Source organism: Copadichromis virginalis, linkage group LG23 (assembly GCF_057382275.1).
Source record: "Copadichromis virginalis isolate Kocher_CV1m ecotype Utaka linkage group LG23, C_Virginalis_male_GT1.1, whole genome shotgun sequence".
In the NCBI taxonomy this organism is placed as follows: Eukaryota; Metazoa; Chordata; class Actinopteri; order Cichliformes; family Cichlidae; genus Copadichromis; species Copadichromis virginalis.
The window spans coordinates 4,554,482-4,574,756 of record NC_140639.1 but is presented as its reverse complement, the minus strand read 5'-3'; the positions used below and the strand labels follow the sequence as shown (position 1 = coordinate 4,574,756).

Below are 20,275 nucleotides of genomic sequence, written 5' to 3'. Positions count from 1 at the left end.
CTGCATGTTGAATACTTCTTGATAACTCGCCTTTTATCTATTTTGGTTCTCAATGAGAAAAATGCAGGAAAGCAAAGGAAAAAAGAATGAAGGAGTAATTTAACACCCTAAATGAAATAAATCAGGCCTGGCATCTTGAGTGAGGAGACTGAAAGGGAGAAATGAGGGAGAGGTGAGATGAATGTGAAAGAAAAAGAAGGAGGGAGTTAGTTGAGCATAAGAATGAAAATGGATAAACAGACGGTGGGAGGGAAAGACAGTAAGACAAAAAAGAGAGGTGGTAAAAGTGAGTGAGAGATGGGCAGGGAGGTATAAAGAGAGGGAGGGAGTAGTATAAGAGAGGCAGCCATAGAGGGAGAGGTGACAGAGTAGATTATCCTCCTCTCCTCTCCTCCTCTGCCAGCCTCATCATGTTCATGCTGCAGATGTTGACTGTTATCTCTCTGACTGTTATCCTCTTGGCATCTGTAGAAGGTAGGACATAACCATACTTTCTATGTGTGTGTGTGTTGCATGGCTTGCATGCACCCTGCAGGTGGACACTCTAGCATAGACGGTGATGGCGAAGACAGAAAAGGAAAGAAGAGGGAAAGAGGAATAGCAGCAGCAGGAGCAGCAGGGAGGGAGGCATGGATGTAAACAGAGGAGCAGAAATCACATCACACACACACACACACACATGGAGAAAAGACAGCAACTGTGTCAGGGCTCAGTTCGCGTGATCGTGTAGTCTTGTCTGTTTTCTGAAATGTAGTCAAAGCGCTGGAAGTGCACTGATGTGGCTGAGGATGGCTTCAAAATCATTTGTGGCATTACAAAGCAGCACTGTCCTATTTTGCTCCTGCTGCCTCACATCACACTTTCAGTTGTTTACAGATTTGGATGAAGGGACATCATGGCATTCCTTACACACAAACACCTCGCTTTTTCTACCACTTTCTCCCGTTTCACTGGCATGCTCGTATGTTTCTCAGCACAACGGGATGCCATTATAATTCCTCTGGCATTCTAGTGTGTGTCCATATGTGACTCTGCGTATATGTGGGGCATGTGCAAAATACTCTGCTTCGGTCTTTGCTAATATCAGAACAGGGACTTGACAGTGCTGAAAAACTATAAATATGAACGCTCAGATTTAGGGTCTGATAATCTGCAATAATTTCTATTATTTGAAACTTTTCTGCCTGGCGTGATGCTGCATTAGCATCCCGTTTTCACAAAAAAGTAATTGAATGTGAAATCTATTCAATGATGTGAAACACCTGAAAGTTCAGCATCATTCTGGCAGTCTGCTTTCGTTTCAGTGACTCATTTGTCTTCCTTTGTCCGTGTTATTTCCTAGCCATAGGTGTGCAGATGAAGAACGATGTCCAGTGCTGCATGCTATACTCCCACGGCAAGGTGCGTACCAAAGATGTGTTGCGGTTTGAGGTGCAGACCGAGGGGCCCGACTGCAGTATACAAGCCATCATGCAAGTATTTCAACTATCCACTCCTGGAGCTAAAGAGCACACAGCAATCTGCAGGAATGGAAAATATGCCTCTCGTTAGAGGAGGGCAGAGCTTGGGCTGAGAGGCATTGTCATCTTTCCAGGTCATGTTGTTATGGCAGGGCTTAGAGCTGTAATTGCCAGGGAAGTGAAAAAGGAAATATGTGGGAATAACAAGCCATCTGAAAATACCTTCTGAGCCAGCTGAGCCCTGCTGCAGCCAGTCAGTCAGTCAGAACAGCAGGGTTTATTTAAGTAAACTACATTGTGATACCTATTGTTTCCAGCAGGTCAGGGAAATCTGATGAAGCTGGGGAATGAAGAGCTTGCTTATTCATGTGGCCCAGTTAACAAAAGCACTGAATTCTCATCCGTTGGATACGAGGCATTATTTTCGTTACCTGTTTTAGTTTGATCGCAATTTGTTCTTCGTTATACTAGAGGGGGAAATACAAAATTCCCTCTTTATCATCTTATAGTATATAAATATTCATTTTAATTTGGGCTATAGCTGGCAAATACCTTTGTAGATCTCAGCATGATCTTCTCCTTCTTACTGCAGCACATTCAAATCGGTGTGTTTCCATCCTTTGTCTCGAGTCTTCAGCACATCCTTGTACTGTCATCCTGCAACTTCTGCACATAATTTGCATTTGTCTTTCAAAGACTGTACACGAAGAAGGCGGTGAAGTGTGCAGACCCCAGAGACCGAAAGGTAAAGAGGTTGCTAAGAAAGCTCATCCAGAGACAGAGAGACAAGGCCCGCCAAACCAAATGGTTCCTTTCTGACAACCTTCCTGTCATGTCAGAGGTGAGACGCAGTCTGTTACACGGCTACTTTACTGTATTCTACACCTGAGATGTAATAAAGGCAGCTTGATGAAGTGAAACTGAGGAGTGTTGCAAAGTCATAATTTCCATGTCTTCAGGTCAAGAAGGACCACTTGGTGGTTCTCAGTGTGGAGTGATGGAGCGATGGAGGAAATATGGAGGAAAAGTTGTAGTCATAAGTAAGGCTCTTTTCCGTATGTTATTACTCATATAAACTTGGTATGTAGGCTATATGTAAAGTAAATCTCTAAAAGTCTCATCTGGGATTTTGAGCTGTCTTCCTGTGTTTCTGCAGGCCAAGTAAACTTTCAGCAGCTTGTCATCTTTACATGTCAAAGCTCGCTGACTCTCCAATCATCGTGTCTCTCTCTCTATCTACACTATCCGTCTCCCTGGGACTGGACCTGGGCAGCAATACATATTTAGATATTTAAGAATGAACTCTGCTTGAAATATTCCCAGTATGTGGCTGGAACATTCTCAACAAAGGGGGTGTTATTTGTAAGATATGTTGCAAAGATTTTTTTTAAAATGGCTTATACTGTTATTTGCCAGAGACTGCCTGAAAGTGTCTCCCTCTATAAAAAAGCATAACCACTCCTGGCTGATGTGAAATCAGTGAAACAGATGTAATGAAATGAGCAGTGATATGAATATTGTATATCACCAAGATACTCTTATGGTTATTTGTGACTTGTATACCTTAAATGTGTAATGACACTTCATACAGTAAAGTAGATGGGGTTTGGTTACGGTACACTGAGCGTGCAGAATATTGAGATAACATGTCTCCAGTGGTATGGTTTACAACTCCTTTTTCAGGCTATATTTGACTGTTTATAAAAAAAAAATCACAGTTGACTCAGAGTGAATGTTTCACCTGGATGCAACCTTCACTATAGCTCAAGAGCAAATGTTCCTAATATTTTGTCCATTTTGTATATTGCGTGTTTGTAAAGTCCTGTATGAAATGTGACTCTAACACTAGGCCCTCAGGCATCAGCGACAGATTTAAGTATCTATTTGGAGTTTACATTTCTACGTTTAAACAATAGTTTGTCACTAAACTATGCCAAAGTGTTCATGATTCAGTTCACCACATGGCCAGGCTGTTAAAACTTAGAGGGCTCGACTGTGTGCGAAACACACAAGCATTGCATCGTAGGAGAATGCACTATATGTTAAAACACAGCATCTCGAGTGAACAATTTTATAAATAAATCTGAAATAATAACTAGAAGGGCTGCAGCGTCTTTTTTCAATCTTGAGATGTTTGCGTATCGCTTTCTACAGCGTGCTACTGATGTAGCTCAAAGTCAAACAAAAAAGAGTAAAATCTCTCACAACTGCACAGACATTCACTTTTATTTATATAACATCAAGTGTTTTAAAGGTAAAGACCCTACAGTAATACAGAGAAAACAATCAAATGACTCCCTATGAGCAGTGTTGGGAAGGTTACTTTTAAAATGTATTCCATTACAGATTACAGAATACATGCCCCAAAATGTATTCTGTAACGTATTCCGTTACGTTACTCGATGAGAGTAACGTATTCTTAATACGCTGGATTACTTAATATATTATCATGCTGTTTACAACTACGTGAATGTCCTATTGCTGTGATTTATTACTGTTACTGAAGGCTCCGCGGCTCCGAACCGTAGTAAAGGACCTCTGGCTAATACAGTGGGTTCCGTGTCGGGCTCGTAGCCGAAAAATAGCTTTACTTTGTTGTCTGGGTCAACTTTGCTTGCGAGAGACAGAGAGAGGCGTTGAAAGGCTGCTCCAACGGAACTTATTGTTTCGGAGGAAAACACCAACACAGCGTACAGTCGAGTCTCAAGAGCGTACTTACACCTGGGCTCGTCAGGCACTCTTCTTGGCTGCAGTGGTTATTATTATATTTACATGCTTCCAGCTCCCGTTTTTGCTTGATGACAACTCCTACTTTTCCTTTTTCTCCCTCCCTCGCTCACAGACACATAACGGGTACGGCAGTCCATTCTCCCTGCAGCACGGACTACACTGCCCATGATGCTACATCCTGTAGCATTCTGCCTATTAGCTTAGCACAACAACAACAAAAAGGCGCTCTCTCACCCAGGAAACACAGAGAGAGCGTCGCCCTGTAACCATGGCAACCGTAACGCTGCCGCCTGGAACAACAGAACATAGCTGTCAAACAAAACCCAAACAGTCCTGACCCGCCACAATATGAAACAGGGAAGTACCGCCGTGTAATCCATTTATTTCAACAAAGTTACTGTATTCTGAATACCACCTTTTTAAACGCTACCTGTAACGGAATACAGTTACTCATATTTTGTATTTTAAATACGTAACCGCGGTACATGTATTCCGTTACTCCCCAACACTGCCTATGAGTAACAGAAGTAATTATCATAAACAGCTACAACATTAAAGCTACAGCAAGTCGTTTTTGAGGTTTTATTTAATTGGAAAAAGGAGATTATGATTGAAAAATGATAGAAAGATAAGTATGTGTAATTACATCTCCCAACAAATTGCATTTTCATAAACTTAGAATTAATCCGTTAAATATAGAAGTTGGCAACAGTTTTAATTTGCGCCTGTACAAGTGTTAATTTTGCAGACCAATAACTTTTGTCATAGTTTTTGCCCACAATCTCTTTTTTCAGACAAAAGCAAGATAAAAACTAAGGCATGAGGACAAAACTATGATAAAATGTACTGACACCAATAAAACGAATGACAATGACATGAAAATATTCGGGAGATCCAATCAGAGGTAATCTCCTTATAAGATTAGATCCACACATTTGAGCTGCCATCAAGAAACAGTACCACTACCTCTCATGAAAACGCAACAAAAAGGAAAACAGGAAAAGGAAATATAAGAGCCTTTGTAAAACATGTGAAGCAACTCTCACCAGATTTAGTCTAACAACACTAAAACTAACAGAACAGGCAAGAGTTAAGAATATCCTCAAAATCTCTCCTTGGTATTGTTGCCATTGGTCAGAAGTGAGTTTACCTGACTCACTGACTCATATTGGACTCCTCCAAAGTTTTACAGCCTCCTCAAGAGTGAAATAACATGGACGCATATTGACAGCTGCGGTAAACAATGGACTGAAACCCTACAGTCACTACATATAAACAGGAGCCACCGTAGGTAGGATTGTACACTTGGGATCGCTAAGAAAACAGAATACATTTGACTGCAATCTGCAATCTACTGACATCTAGTGGTGAGATTTTACACAATGTAACTTTAAAATAAGATAATAATGAATTGCTGTTTCATTATGTTTATGACTCTGAAAAGTCATTATACATAATGAGAATATTTATTTTAGGTACTTTAGATATACTTTAGATATATATATACTTATGTATATACTTTTATACAACTTGTCCTATATTAAACTATGTAAATAGTGCTGTTATTATTTGTACTAAAGAAAAAGCAGTAAATTGTGTGTTGTGTTTTGTAAACAGTTTTCTAAACTGATTTTATTTCTGATTAAATATTCTGGTTTCCCTATCACATCCAACAGTGACATATCTGTAGTGCTTACAGCAGCACAGCCTGGGTTAACTTAACTATTAGCTTATATATAAAAGGATTTCAAACTTAGATGAAATGTTCGTAATAAAAAAGAAGAATTCACCTCATCCATATGTGAAATTAGTTTTTCATATAACATTTGACCCACTGTTTTCTCTAAGAGAGCAGCTGAGAGTGTCTGGAGGGGAGAATATCTTCCACAAGGGGTAGCCACAATCACAATAATGAGAATCACAGTTCATTTCAGTTCCTGAGACATTTATTTATCATGTTTTTTCACACGCTGTCCATCAACATGTTGAGCTGCTCCTTCATCAGAAATAACAATTCTACTGAAATAACTTAAAGCAACAAAACTCTAACCTGCAAACAAAAACTCGAGACCTCTTAATGGGCATGAACTGGTACAAAATCAGACACGTGTATTCACACCATCACTTTTATAATTATGCACAACACTGAAACAACTGTGTAGGTTCTCAAAAGCATTCACCAAGTTTCTTCACTGCACTTTTTCACAAAACCATCAACTGTAAAGTAACCAGCAACACTTCAATCAAAATATACCAAAAATCCAATTACATGTTGAGTAGATAATAACATATAATGCAGAAAACACAGACCGATTGGTGTAATAGTGTACTAATGTTTAAAAACACTGTTGCTATCAACAGGAGGAAAAAAGAAACCGAGAATATGAACACCTTCAGTATTGCAGCTATTTCTGTTTAATTACTCCTTTAGCATTGCAGTACTGTGCCCATATAGCACCAAATAAATACAAGAAATACACACCAATATCCATAAGAAAGCACTGGGGGTGGGGAACAGTCTATAAAGTCATTTAAAATATATCAACTAAATAAAACAAAGGAGTAAAAGTTTTCTTTTTCACTTGTATCCAGTGTTTAACAGTCACAGTTTTACGATTAAATCGTGTAAGCACACTTAAAAGAGGAAGGAAACAATACTGCTGCTCGTGTATTTACATCCAGCTTTATTTTTGTGTAGTGCTGTGGAAATCCCACATCTAAGTCCTATTAGAGGTAGTCATTATTAGAATGACAAAAATGGGTGTTTGCAGTGGACAATGTTTAGTCATGCAGAAGAACTGGGCGAAGTCTAAAGAATAAATTCACAAGACTGAAAAAATAAGCTGGTTTACATTATGAATGGTGTTGTTTCTCTAATAATGCTGTGTTTTCAAGCTTGAAAGTGAGATTATTTGATGGCTTTGAACTGCATTTCAAAAAAAATAAAATAAAAAAAATCACAGGATGCTCCTAAACAACACGTGAACATTAGTTTCTGTCATCAAGCTGTCCCAGGACAGGCGTCACTGTGTCGTATTTCCCAGATAAGCTTTTGTATTTGAGGGAAAGATGTGAACCTCAAGCATTGGCTATCATGTTCTCCATCACTGCATCATGCTAATGCTTCTGTATGTTCATGCCGTTTCATGTGATTCCCTCGCCTTCACATTGTGGTCTCGCTGTTGAGATGATTGACTATGTCATTGTCCTGGCAAATGAGCTGATAGGGTTTCTCGTTCTCCTCGATTACAGAGTTGCGCACCTCGGCGTCCTGATTCTGCAGCTCTTTGCGGGAAAGGTGCTCCACAATGCCGGCCCCGAGGGAGTCGCCGAGAACATTCGTGGTAGTACGCAAACGGTCCCTGGAGTCACGAGAGAGAGAGAATAAGTGAGAAAGACTAAAAAATGACTGCATATATAAGTGGAAGAAAATGGATGGATGGATGCTATGAAAACAGTTGCAGGCTCTCTTATCCATCACTCTGCATTATGCATCGATAACCTTTGTAGTTGTGGGACCTCTGGGCTCTCTGAAGCTTTACAATGACATTTAAGCTGGCACAATCCCAGACCAATCCCCATCAAGCTGACATTTAGTGGGAACTCACAGGAACCAATCCACAGCGATGATCAGCGTTATGTCCTCCGTGGGCAGTCCCACCGATGTCAATACAATCACCATGGTAACCAGGCCAGCCTGAGGAATGCCTGCTGCTCCGATGCTGGCAGCCGTTGCTGTGATACTGAGTGGGCGGTGGGAGGGATGGAGAGGCGAGTGAATGCATTTAATAAAAGGAAACAAACAAACAGCACATGTGCACTGCTGGTGGGTGTAGTAGAGTGTGATAAAAGCACACGAGGAATACTGTCTCTACCATATGTTCTTTAAAATGTATTTTTGTTTAATAATAGTAATAGCAGAAACACACTTTTAATATATGTTTACATGTTTATTAACCTCTCATTTCCCTATCTAGTAATAAAAAGTGTGATCAGAAAGAGGAGTAAGCTGGAGCAAATCCCTATCTCACGCGTTTACCTTGTTCTGTATTTGTGTATGTGTTGTATATAGGGGACAGCATGGAAGTGCCAGAAACTGCAGTTCCTTAAATGGACACTAGAGGTTTGATGCAAAATATTTCCATAGGCTACTATGTTAAAATGACCAACTTAGCAGCAGAATTAAGCATGTTTACACACATAGTCTATAGATTAGCACCTTCTTCGTAAACACCGTATGGATATTCTTGCATACCAGTTATAATTTTTAAAATTGTATTGAAGCTAAAATCTCAGCAATTTCAAGTGACTGAACTCGATCTAAAGACTTTATTTTCTCATTTTGCTGAGTGAACTTTGAGTATTTTATTTGTAATAGTGTGGCAGTTTACACACCGGAGCCCTGATTTGATCCCAGGGCAGACACAAAGCCCTTGGTGGGTTGCAGTAGGAAGGCCATCCTCAGTAAATATTTGCTAGTTTAAATATACAGAGCTGCCCGTTATGGCAACCTCTCGTGAAAAATGGAACAGCCAAAAGCAGTAGGAGGTATTTAAACCTACTGGCCACTTTATTAGATACACTTGTTCAATGGCTTTTAAAGCAAGTATCTAATCGGCCAGTCACATGGCAGCAACCCTGTGTGTTTAGGAATGTAGAAATGGTCTACAGCAGCAACACACCACACACACCTATGCCACCTCTGACAGCTAGGAGCAGGAAACTGTGGCTACAAGTTGTAGCACCAATGTTGGACAATAGAAGATTGGAAAAATGTTGCCTGGTCTGATCAGTCTTAGTTTCTGCTGTGACAGTCAGAGAGTAGAGAGAGCGATCATCTCTTTATGACCACAGGTTGCCCATCTTCTGGGAGGAAAGAGAGGGCTCAGCTGAGTACTAGCAAACCAAAGTACTGTTACCTGATGGTGAGAATCTGACCAAAGTTTAGCTCCATGCCATTGACTTGAGCAATAAAGATAGCTGCCACTGCCTCGTAGAGGGCGGTGCCATCCATGTTAATGGTGGCTCCAACGGGAAGGACAAAACGCGTCACTCGTTTATCCACGTGGTTGTTTTCTTCGAGGCAGCGGAAGGTGATGGGCAGGGTAGCAGAGCTTGAAGCAGACAGGATGAGACATGTTAGCATTACCATAAACACGAGCAGAGACTGGCCTTTAATGCTGCTAAACACAAAGGAAGTAATGCAGTGCTTCTTATGATGAGATTCAGAATGAATGAATAACAATGTTTGAATTATGCAGAAGCTAACCTGGAGGAGGTTCCCAGAGCAGTGATCAGTGCCTGCAGCAGGCCGCCAATGAAGCTGTAAGGATTCTTCCTGGTTACCAGGAAATAAAGCATTGGCAGAACAAAGAGGCCGTGGATGAGAAGACCCACGATGACCGACACAGTGTACATCCCAAGCTGACTGCCCACTTCTGCCAGATCCTTCATCTCCACAATCTTCCCAGCAATCAGAAACAGGATACCTACTGGAGCATACCTGCAAGTTTGGAAACATTGTTTTACTATAATGGTAATTTTATTGGGTTAGTTGCTTTTATAGACTAAAGGAAGAGTTTTCTTCAGTTAAGTCTACTCAGAATCTTCATATGGTGTGGATGCTGGGTTTTTACTAACCAGATGATGATGGCCACCAGCCTCATGATGGCTTCATTCAGGCAGTCAAAGAACTCTCTAAGAGCCTGGCCCTGCTGTTTCATGTTGCCAATGACCAGACCGAAGCACATGGAAAACACCACCAGACCCAGAGCGTTTACTCCGCTCGAGGAGCCAGACACAGGGACGACCTCCTCCACAGTCTCCTGTGGTTGAAAACGTTTTACACACAAATCAATACGCACTGTAGTTTTCTTTTTCATAGTGATTAAAGTATTGCACTTATACCTGAAGATGCTTGTAGACACCCACCTGTATGGTGTGCAGCACCGTGCTGAGGTTCATGCTCAAGGCAGAATCGGTCACATTGAGCGAGTCGGTGAGGTTCAGGGTTACGGTCACATTTCTGGTGTAAACAGTCTTCTTGTACACTGTTTTATACTGCAACAGACATGAAATGTTTTTAAGGTAGTTACATAGCAATACATGCAATGTAATAGAGATTAGGAAAATAAAACTATATGTTTATCAAATTTTTGTTGATCAAGATTTAGAGATAAAGGAGATTTTCTTTCTTTAAATGAAATGAAGTGTTCCATAATGAAGAAGATATGAACCATGGCTGGGATGAAAACAAAGGCTTACCTGCTTGAAACAGGCTTCTACCAGATTAGGAGGAAACATGTTCCTAGAATAGAAAAAAGCAAAGATCAAATGAGCCACATATACATAAATAAATATGCCTAAAACCTAAATTATTTTAATAACCAGCAGGGGGCGACTCCTGGGGTAGTCTATGGGAAAACAGCACTCAGTTGCTTCACTCTGACCTCAGTAAACACGTTCCTGCTAACTTTATGGGCTCAGTCCAAGTTTCAGGTCTCACTGAAAATAAGATTGAGTCATTTTTGTAAATCACTGTCATTCTAAAAGTCAGAAAGATGCTTGTGATGTGCTGTGGTTTCTCAGTTTCAAACAAACTTCACTAACTGATCGGTGACATCATGGTGGCTGTGCCCATCTTTTACACTGTCTGTGGCTAAGTATAGCTCTGCAGCCATTTAGCATCGTTCAGAACAAATAAGGGAAGCAATGGAAAGAGCCTGACTCCATCCAATTGTTATGTCTGCCATCCAAACATGTTAGGTTACAGCTTGTACCTTATAAAGACAGAGGTGTGAACACCATTGGGTGTTTTGGAAGTTATCCTGAGCTAAGTAATTTGATTACTGGCAGTAGCTTCATATAAAAAAATAGTGGTATCAATCTATTAATCCATCTCTTAACATTCTTGTTAGACTGCTCTCGTAATATGAACTGCGACTGTCTGTGGAAACACTGTGTAACCTAACACATGAGTCAAGTTTCTGAGTCGTTACCTGATGAGATCCAGAAAAGCATCAGTAGCCTGAACAGGTTCGATATTCCCACCGTTGGCCACGGGGCTGTCCCTGTTCCCTTTCCCCGGCTGGATGATGACGACGATGACAATGCCGATAAACACAGCAATCAGCGTGGTCACCATGTAGTAGACCACTGCGTGCAAACCCATCTTACCAGATGCTTTACTGTCCAAGGAGGAAATGCCTGAGGCAGAGAACATTGTTTTCTCAGTGGACTGATGAAAGTTTGAATTTGATGTTAAATTAATCATAGAAACAGCTTGCTGGTAAATACTGAAGACTACGATAGGATATCTGCTCTCTTTCCGGATCTAGACAGTACTGTGCTGAAGCAGTGTGGGAAAATAAAACATATTTGCTTTTAAGTGCTCATTAGAAGCTAACCTGTGATCAGACTGGAGACAATTAGAGGTAGCACCAGCATCTTCAGCATTCTCATTAGGAGCTCCCCAGGAAAGGAAAAGTACTTGATTTCCCTCAGGGACAGATTGTAGGGGCGTAGAGCAAAGCCCAGGATTATACCTGGCAAATAAATAAATTAACTAATAAATAAGCATCGAAATGCACAAATATAAAAGCACAAGCGGAAAAAAAACCTCCATTTGTTGTTCCTTTCCACTCACCCAGAGCCACGGCAGCGATGGTGAACAAAACGAACAAGTTCCTCTTCAGGAAACCCTTCACACTGGCCTTGCTGACGGAGCTCATCCTCTCCTTCATGCTGCTTGCTCTCCTCTCCATGGCCCTGCGTAAGCGCCTCCTCAGGTCTACTCTGTCTGGTAAGGGTGGTTTTTCTGTGTCCTCGTTTAGGAAAAGGCTGGCACTGGTGGGGGGCTTCTCGTTCATAATAAGCTCCAGCACCTGGTCCAGGAGGCAGGTCTCGTGTGAAACTAAGAAAAAAATAATAAAAATTATTTGGTAAGTGTGAAGTTTTTGTCACGTGTAGTTTCTGGAGGGACGGCACGCTTTAAGACATTCACAGAATATCCACACACATCGCATGTTGCTCAATTGCTCGGGGTGAAAAAAAAAATAGAAAACAGGATGAAACAGCTGCTGCTGTGTGAAACACTGAAGCACCTGTTTAGGATTACAAATCAAAACCTGACCTAGCTGTGGCACAGTAACTAAAAAGCCTGAACCATGTAACCTACCAGTGCCAACTGAGATGGAGAAGATTACCAAGCTGAAATAGTTTTATGAATACACAGTTTTCTTTTTTAGTGTTCAGAGAATAAACATCCCCTTTTTGTGTATAATTTGGTTCAGTTTAGTGGTAAAACAGTTGGTGGACAAAACATTAATTGGCCACAGTTTGGATTAATCTGTTCTTCAGCATCTCACCTGCCACTTTGTTAGGTACACCTTCAACTTTAACTGTTCATTAATGCAAATAAACCAGTCGTATGGCAGCACCTCAAAGCATTTAGGCATGTGGAAATGGTCAAAGGGGCGTGATGAAATTCAAACTGAGCATCAGAATGGGGAAGAAATGGGAATCATGTGACTTCTGATGTGGCATTGTTGTTGGTGTCAGATAGGCAGAAACTGAGGTCTGCTGGGATTTTCCATCGCTAGAGTTTACAGAGAATGGTTTGAAAAAGAGAAAAAAAAAAGTTCTCTGGGTGAAAATACCATGTAGAGGTCAGAGGTCACAGGAGAATGTCCAGACTCGAGCCGATAGGATAGCAGAAATGACTCAAATAAGGACTCGTTATGCTCACATCGTTTTATTTTACTGTGCTCAACAATCACCAGATCTCAGTCAAACACAGCACCTTTGAAATATCGTGGAGCAGCAGAGTCGCATCACAGGTGTGCAGGGGCAAAATCTGCAGCAGCCGTGTGATGCTATCATGACAATATGAACCAAAATCTGCGAGAAATGTTTACAGCATCTTGTTAAATCTAAGGCACGAACAACTAACTAGCAAGGCATTCCTAACAAAAATATGTATGAGCACTTCAATATGACCTCATAGTGTACAATAGCTTGTTTACCTAATTTGTCAAAAAAACAATAAAGACACGTTCAAGAGCATGAACTCTAAAATACACACTGTCACTATGACAAAAAGAAGACTGCAAGCATAGTTCTGGTTTTGCAGTTACAAGCAAAGCTGGACTATGTGCTGGTTTAGTCTTGAACCGAGTAAGCAAACATGAGCCGTGTCTTTTTCAAGCCTTGCTTTGCAGTTTTTTCTATGCTTAAAGCTATAAAGTAGACTTCTTGATGCGTGTTCAATCATTCAGGTAATAAATCTCCAAAAGTTGATTCTGTTCATCTGGACGTAGCGCTTTGTGGGAGAAACGTTTCGTCACTCATCCAACTGACTGCAGGTTTCCCCAATCTTACAAACAGTACATTTGCATAATGACTGAAACCAGCCCAGTGAAGGAACGCTACGTCTAGATGAACAGAATCAACTTTTAGAGATATAAAATAGACTAAAACCTAACATGAATAACGAGCTTTTTCAGTCTTACCGTGTTTCCCTTCTCTCTCTCGGTGTGTGTGTAACACATGGACGCTGCTCGCACTTCCTCCTATCTAAGTAGGCTACATTGTTTCCTCTTAGCCAACCACTGCAAACAAACTTGAAGTCCCACAGAGCGGGTAATAAACAGGCAGTGTCCTCATCTGCTTATTCTTCACATCTACTATAATCACTGACCTCACACAAAAATCATTTTTTCATTCTTCCCCAGAGATAAACACTTTATTTTGAAAACCAAAAACCGAATCTACTCAAATCATTTTATAAGGTTTGCATCAATCTATACATAATCTACATGTAGTAAAAAAGAAAAAGTTAACCACGCAAAGAGATGGACGTCTTCTTAGTTCTCTCACAGCACGATTCAGACCTGCTGTCTATAAATGTCTGAACGAATGTGTAGCGCGGTCACAATGTTCTACTATCTGGAGGACTGGAGTGGACTGATAACCAGAGGTGGGACCAAGTCATTGTTTTGCAAGTCTCAAGTAAGTCTCAAGTCTTTATCCTCAAGTCTCAAGTCAAGTCTCAAGTAATGTCAGGCAAGTCCGAGTCGAGTCTCAAGTCACTGGTGTAAAAGTCCAAGTAAAGTCACAAGTCTGAAATTTTGAATTTCAAGTCCTTTCGAGTCTTTAAAAAAAAAAATGAAAAAATAATGTTGCAGTTATATGCTAAATGTAAATATTAGACCATGTAATTTTTAAATCTGTGTTTTTCTCAACACATGACAAAATAGTGAACTTAGAAAATATACACAAATTGTGAAATTGCACCTCTTTAAAATGCAGCTCAATTAAACCTAGCTCCAAGAATAATTTTCACCGACAGTTCTGAGATAAGCTGCATGTTATTCTTGGATGCAGTTGTAGGACCGGCTTTAAAATCGCATGACAAAAATATCATACATATTAAAAAAACTGTATCACCAACGTAGCCTGGACAACATTTGCTAGTTAGATGAAGTCAGCTATCTCATCATAGCATATTTATATGCATATTTATAATTATACGGTTCTTGGAGTGAGCGCATACACTCATGAAGTTTAGTAACTTCAGGTCACTGCAACAAGCCCAGGTACAGTTTACCGCCGGATGGGTGCAGGACCTTGAAATGCACCGTGTAGAAAGTAAAGACCATCGTAAGTATCATAAGTTTACCAGTCTCACAAATCGTCGTCATAAATACACATTCGTTAACCGTTTATTAATAGGACCTTTGAGCTCAATGGTAATTAATTAGCAGTGGAAATAATTTCTGGTAGCATCACAGAAATGTAGCAGTGACAATAATACTGTATGCTGTAATCGTACTGGACAATTAGTGATACAAAACAACTGTTTTATCCTGTGAATAAAAGTATATGTTTTTGTCAATGTACCATAATAACAGAAGCGAAACGCAATATTGTGTCAGGACAATTCACTATTTATGCACAATAAATAAAGGAGCATAGCGCGACAATTTCTGTTCAGCGCCAGACTTGCTTGTAACCTATATCACCAATTATGTTATGAAAATGACGTATTAACTACTAAAAAACACTGACCTTCGTGTAAATGCTTGGAGCAGACTAACCTGTGAGCTGGAGTGTTCTGGGACGTTATATTTGATCTTTGAATGGCTGCAATCCAGGCCATCCGTCGCCTCTTTGTTACTTCGGAAACATGGCTCGAACAATTTCTCTTCAACGACATAATCCGATAACAACCGATCTCTTTACCCGTCGGCTTCACAAGTCACAAGTCTTAGAACATTTTTTCAAGTCAAGTCTAAAGTCATAAAATTAATGACTCGAGTCTGACTCGAGTCCAAGTCATGTGACTCGAGTCCACACCTCTGCTGATAACCCCATTCTAGTGTGTAATGGATAAGAGTGGATGAAGCTGGCAGTTTCTACAGCGTTACACTAGAGTAGGAATGAAAACAAAATGTTCAGTCGTGAAGCTCAGTAAAGGCAAGACTAATGAAAAAGGAAGTCTCAAGGAAGGAAAGGCACTACAGCGAAGGGCTGAACATTAAGGCAGTTCACAGGTTATAATATAACAGCATTACTACATAAATCTTGTGATGAACACAATTAAATGATCAAAATGTTCCTTTCTGCCTCAATACAAGTCAAGCAGTGAGAGAGCGGTTTGATCGTAAGCTGCACCGCATGAGCTAATTTTGTCAGGCTGGAGCTGACCAGAAACTTTCAGCTGTGAGTCAGCTTAATGTTTCTTTTTTTAAAAACTTCTCTGTGCTTCATTAGTATTCACATGCAAAAACCTAATTCCCAAAATATCCAGATGCTGATCAGGCTGCAAATGAACAGAAAGACTGCAGAGTTTCTGTTTTAAATCCCTGTTTCATTCACAGTTTCAGTAAAAAAGCTGCCTTAATTTTTTTTTGACAAATAAACACTGAAACCTTAACTCAACAACCAGGAAATATACCATAATAAAAGGGGCATTGACCCCAGATAATCATCAGGCGTTTATTATAATGAAGAGATAATATTAAACTCTGAAATCCAAGTGAATACTGACTAACAATAAATCTGTCAAAACATGTGAACTCATGGTGGATATATGGCTGGCAAAAGTCAAGCAGCTTGTAATGCAGGACATAATTCATGAATACTAAACAGGAAACCCCCAGCATGTAAAAAAAAAATTTAAAATTAGTCCGTGTTCCAATGCTTTATTATTATTATCACTTATTATACAACACAGTCTCAATCTGTGGTAGTTTTTGAAATGCTCAAAACCTTTAATGCACTGATTGTCACCAAGTACAAAAGACGACGTTTTGGGTTAAAAATGCAGATTTTTCCACCTTTTTTAACGCTTTCTTGGTTGCCATGGTGAGGTCTCCCCACACTTTCTGCTTCTGACATGAAATACAATGCTTCCTAATTAAATATATTACTTACAACGTTACTCTCACTCACACAAAAAAGGTGGAAATTCATGTCCATGAGCGCAAAACACAGTTTGCCTGGTTATATTACAGTTGTCATATTTTGTAAACTACATTGATACTATTCAAAACACTGATTAATTTATGCCGATGAAACACGACAGCTTTCTTTAAAATCAGACCAGGTGCAGGTCTTATTCTGTCGTGGTTACAATCCCAGCAATTTCTCTGTGAAATTGAGAAATAAAGGCAGGTATTTTTCTCGTGATCGCACAAAGTAGCGATTGGAAAAAGCCTTTAAGCTGTCTGACTACTCACCACTCATGTTTTAGACTTTGAGTCAAGCAGTCCAGTTAAAATCAGGTAACCGTCAGAGCTTCACCGCTGTGGACGAGAGGGTCAGGATGTCGCGTGTGTGAACCTCCGGAGGTGAGTGGAGAGTTTGTCTCAGCTCAGCTTTCATAACAAGACAGACATGAAAGACCTCTCATATGGCCTGACCTTCTCATACACACACACACACACACACAGCCAATATTTTGTGGCGTGTGACAAATCAAAGTCAGACAAATATGCCTACATTCCTATTTCTAATCGTCAACACTCCACACAATAACCTTTCCATGTCAAACAGCATTCAGTAGAAAATGACACAGTGATGTACATGATAAATGTCCAGATCACAGCGATTCAAAGGGGACTATTGATTTTTCCCATGAAGGTTGAATTATTTCAAACTCTTCACAGCCCGAGACAATAAACTGTCAGTGTAGAACAACGTGTAGACAGGAAAGACAACAATAAAGAAGTTGAATCTTCTCTTTGACAGTAGCTGGATCCCCTTTTGCCTTCCGGACTGCTTTAATCCTTCGTGGCAGAGATTAAAGAAGATGCTGGAAGCATTTCTCTGAGATCTCCATATTGACATGATAGCATCACACAGCCGATGCCACCACATCCCAAAAGTGGTCTGTTGGACTGACTATGGAGGCCATTTGAGTACAGTGAAGTTCCCTTCTTATCTGTCGAGAGTCCCACCCAGTGTGGTCTTCAGCGGCTGTATTCCATCTGCTTCAGGGTTTAACGTGCTGCACATTCAAAGATGCTCATATGCACACCAACAACAAGCACCCCAGTTTTTTTCTCTGTAAACTTGATGGTTGTGAAGGAAAATCCCAGCAGATTATCAGTTTCTGAAATACTCAGACCAGCCTGTCAGGCACCAGCAACCATGACACTTTCAGAGTCACCTTTCTTTCCCATTGTGATGCTCAGTTTGAACATCAGCAGGTCGTCTTGACCATGTCTACATGCCCAAATGCACTGAGTTGCTGCCATGTGATCGGATGATTAGATATTTGCATTAATGAGCAGCTGAACAGGTGAACCTAATAAAGTGAGCAGCTAAGATAACAAACAAACAAACCCATCTGCACTGCATACGTCTTTGTTTACAGTTTTTCTCAGTCGCTTTGGTGCGTTTCTCAGAACACCATTAACATTTGCACAGCAGTTAGTGCATTTCCCAAAACAATTAGTGCAAACTGCAAAACCTAGTGGATAGCCTGCAAAAGCACGTCACATGCACAGAATTGATTATCCATACCTCAAAAGCAAGTATCCATGTCAATGAAACTGTCAGTGCCATCAAAATGAAAAGTCTTGACACCATCTTTATGAACAAGATAGTCAAATGGCATTGTCATGTTTCCACTATGACAGTTTATAATTTCAGTGTTTCCCATTGCAAAAACAATTGGTGACACCTGAAAATGCTGACGACAGCACTATGGCCTACCTGTACAGCCATCTGAAATGTGCAGTAAAGTCACTGTAGATGTTATGGGAGTCTTGGGAGTAACTGAGACACTGAATACGTACGTTTCACATTTCCATTGTGTAGAAGTGTTTGTAATCCTACAGAATTGTGCAAAAGAAAAATATGCTACAGTCACTTGTTCACTGTAGAATACATGTAAACATAAAATCACCAATTTGGTAGAGCCTCCTCATGAGTGACAGCTGTAATTCACCTGAGATCAATTGTTCAATTTCGGAGACATTTCCAGGAAAAATGATACAGAAAGGTATAGGATTTGCTTGACAGATGGCCAATATTTGGCATGTGATAACTAGTTCAACAATTTTGTGTGTGATGACTTAAGCAATGGATGTATGACTATTAGTTTTATTGGGAATGACTATTCAGCATCCATTGGTATGATTACTTTTGACTGACATGACATAAGCAAATGGAAATGTCAGAAAGCAGCAGGGAAATGTATGGAAGCAACTGATTCATGTCCAAAATCATTTGCAGTTTGTTCAGAGAGAGGAGAAATTGCTACTATGATGTGCACAAATGACTGAGTGTTGTGGAGGTTGAACTAATAGTTATGAGAATTTCAATTCTGATCTGAGAAACGCACCAAAGCGACTGAGAAAAACTGTAATACAATCTGCTTTCTCTATTACAGCAAACAAATTATGTTACCAGCCGAGAAAATACAACTTTAGTGCAAAAGTCTTTTGGATGCAAAGAAGCCAAAAGGTGGCAAACATGTACCAACCCTTCAGGAAACAGAAATATAGAGCTTCGTTTCCACTCCACTACATCTTTGTTTCCAAATTATTTGTTAAAAATAGAGAAAGGTGAGAATTAGTATAGCAGTATAGCAACAGGAGAAAATTCAATCCAATCAGACACACACACATATTCAGGCAAGAAATGTGTGAACAGTGGTCTATGTGTCCATAGATAGATAGATAGATAGATAGATAGATAGATAGATAGATAGATAGATAGATAGATAGATAGATAGATAGATAGATAGATAGATAGATAGATAGATAGATAGATAGATAGATAGATAGATAGATAGATAGATAGATAGATAGATAGATAGATAGATAGATAGATAGATAGATATTTACCCTGTTTCTGTTTCTAGATGTGCTGAGCTGTCATAGATCCTTCCTGCTTTCAGTTGTCCTCCTTCAAGTCGCTGCAAGACACAAATTAAAACTTGACACAATCTTGCTACAACTTTGAATCTGACGGTTTTATCTACGATGCCTCCTGTAATTACAGATTAACTTGCTCCAAAAACGATTGGAAATAAACTCTCACACACCTCTTTCTGTCCAAGACGTTCCTCACACAGTCATGTAGATGCTTTCCTCTCCACCAAGCAGTCGATAATGAACAAGTGTCGCCCACCCACTGTACCCCCCCCCCCCCCCCCCCTTTCATCTTTACTGTTAACTCCTGTTTTACTGTGTGTCGGTTTCTGTTTGTGCGTGAAGCCTCCAGCCAAGCTGAGCACCTGGGAGGTCTGCGTGGGAGGAGGAGGTTAAGGACTCTTCGGGAGAGAAAAATAACGATGAAGATAAGCCGCCTGCTGCCCATTCACGAGCACCAAAACTGTGCGAAATGCTTCATCGCAAATCAGCTATCTCGGTGGGTTTCATGATCACGTCACATGCCCTGGTGGATAACCGGTTTATGTGTGTAAAACAGCACAACAGATCCACAATAAATCTCACGTGTAACTACACGGCACTTATTGCTATGACAACATGCATGTGCTAGTTAGACTCTGGGGGGCTCGTGTATGCGTAACCCCGATGCCATCCAGCTGACCGGCTTTTTACTCGCACTCC

At 40.3% G+C, this 20,275-nt stretch overlaps 2 protein-coding genes across 4 annotated transcripts; one reads left to right on the top strand and one right to left on the bottom strand.

Moving 5' to 3' along the window:
- Positions 1-308: 308 nt before the first annotated feature.
- Positions 309-8,067, top strand: ccl44 (chemokine (C-C motif) ligand 44). The gene is made up of 6 exons (XM_085447294.1): positions 309-474; positions 1,343-1,472; positions 2,157-2,301; positions 2,420-2,500; positions 2,617-5,557; positions 7,443-8,067. Exons 1-4 carry the CDS (start codon positions 411-413, stop codon positions 2,456-2,458), a joined length of 378 nt encoding a protein of 125 aa, XP_085303420.1. The 5' UTR covers positions 309-410; the 3' UTR covers positions 2,459-2,500; positions 2,617-5,557; positions 7,443-8,067.
- Positions 7,109-19,821, bottom strand: slc1a6 (solute carrier family 1 member 6). Of its 3 annotated transcripts, XM_085447292.1 has the most exons (12): positions 19,747-19,821; positions 19,547-19,617; positions 11,836-12,102; positions 11,597-11,734; positions 11,189-11,396; positions 10,455-10,497; positions 10,122-10,250; positions 9,831-10,015; positions 9,460-9,693; positions 9,110-9,304; positions 7,799-7,933; positions 7,109-7,552 (listed from the first exon to the last, which is right to left on the bottom strand). In XM_085447292.1, exons 3-12 carry the CDS (start codon positions 12,056-12,058, stop codon positions 7,354-7,356), a joined length of 1,689 nt encoding a protein of 562 aa, XP_085303418.1. In that variant the 5' UTR covers positions 12,059-12,102; positions 19,547-19,617; positions 19,747-19,821; the 3' UTR covers positions 7,109-7,353. The 3 variants fall into 3 exon arrangements, with proteins under 3 accessions (XP_085303418.1, XP_085303417.1, XP_085303419.1); XM_085447291.1 differs by lacking the exons at positions 19,547-19,617; positions 19,747-19,821 and adding an exon at positions 16,931-17,509; XM_085447293.1 differs by lacking the exons at positions 19,547-19,617; positions 19,747-19,821 and adding an exon at positions 15,287-15,433.
- Positions 19,822-20,275: the final 454 nt, after the last annotated feature.

What these genes read in the sequence shown, in the direction of transcription:
- ccl44 (XM_085447294.1), top strand. Translation starts at nt 411, where the DNA reads ATGTTCATGCTGCAGATGTTGACTGTTATCTCTCTGACTGTTATCCTC. An exon ending in CCTCTTGGCATCTGTAGAAG is followed by an intron (nt 475 to 1,342) that starts GTAGGACATAAC and finishes GTTATTTCCTAG; the next exon opens with CCATAGGTGTGCAGATGAAG. An exon ending in TGCAGTATACAAGCCATCAT is followed by an intron (nt 1,473 to 2,156) that starts GCAAGTATTTCA and finishes TGTCTTTCAAAG; the next exon opens with ACTGTACACGAAGAAGGCGG.
- slc1a6 (XM_085447291.1), bottom strand. An exon ending in CATCGCTGCCGTGGCTCTGG is followed by an intron (nt 11,735 to 11,835) that starts GTGAGTGGAAAG and finishes TTTATTTGCCAG; the next exon opens with GTATAATCCTGGGCTTTGCT. An exon ending in CTGGTGGCCATCATCATCTG is followed by an intron (nt 9,694 to 9,830) that starts GTTAGTAAAAAC and finishes CCAAACTTGCAG; the next exon opens with GTATGCTCCAGTAGGTATCC.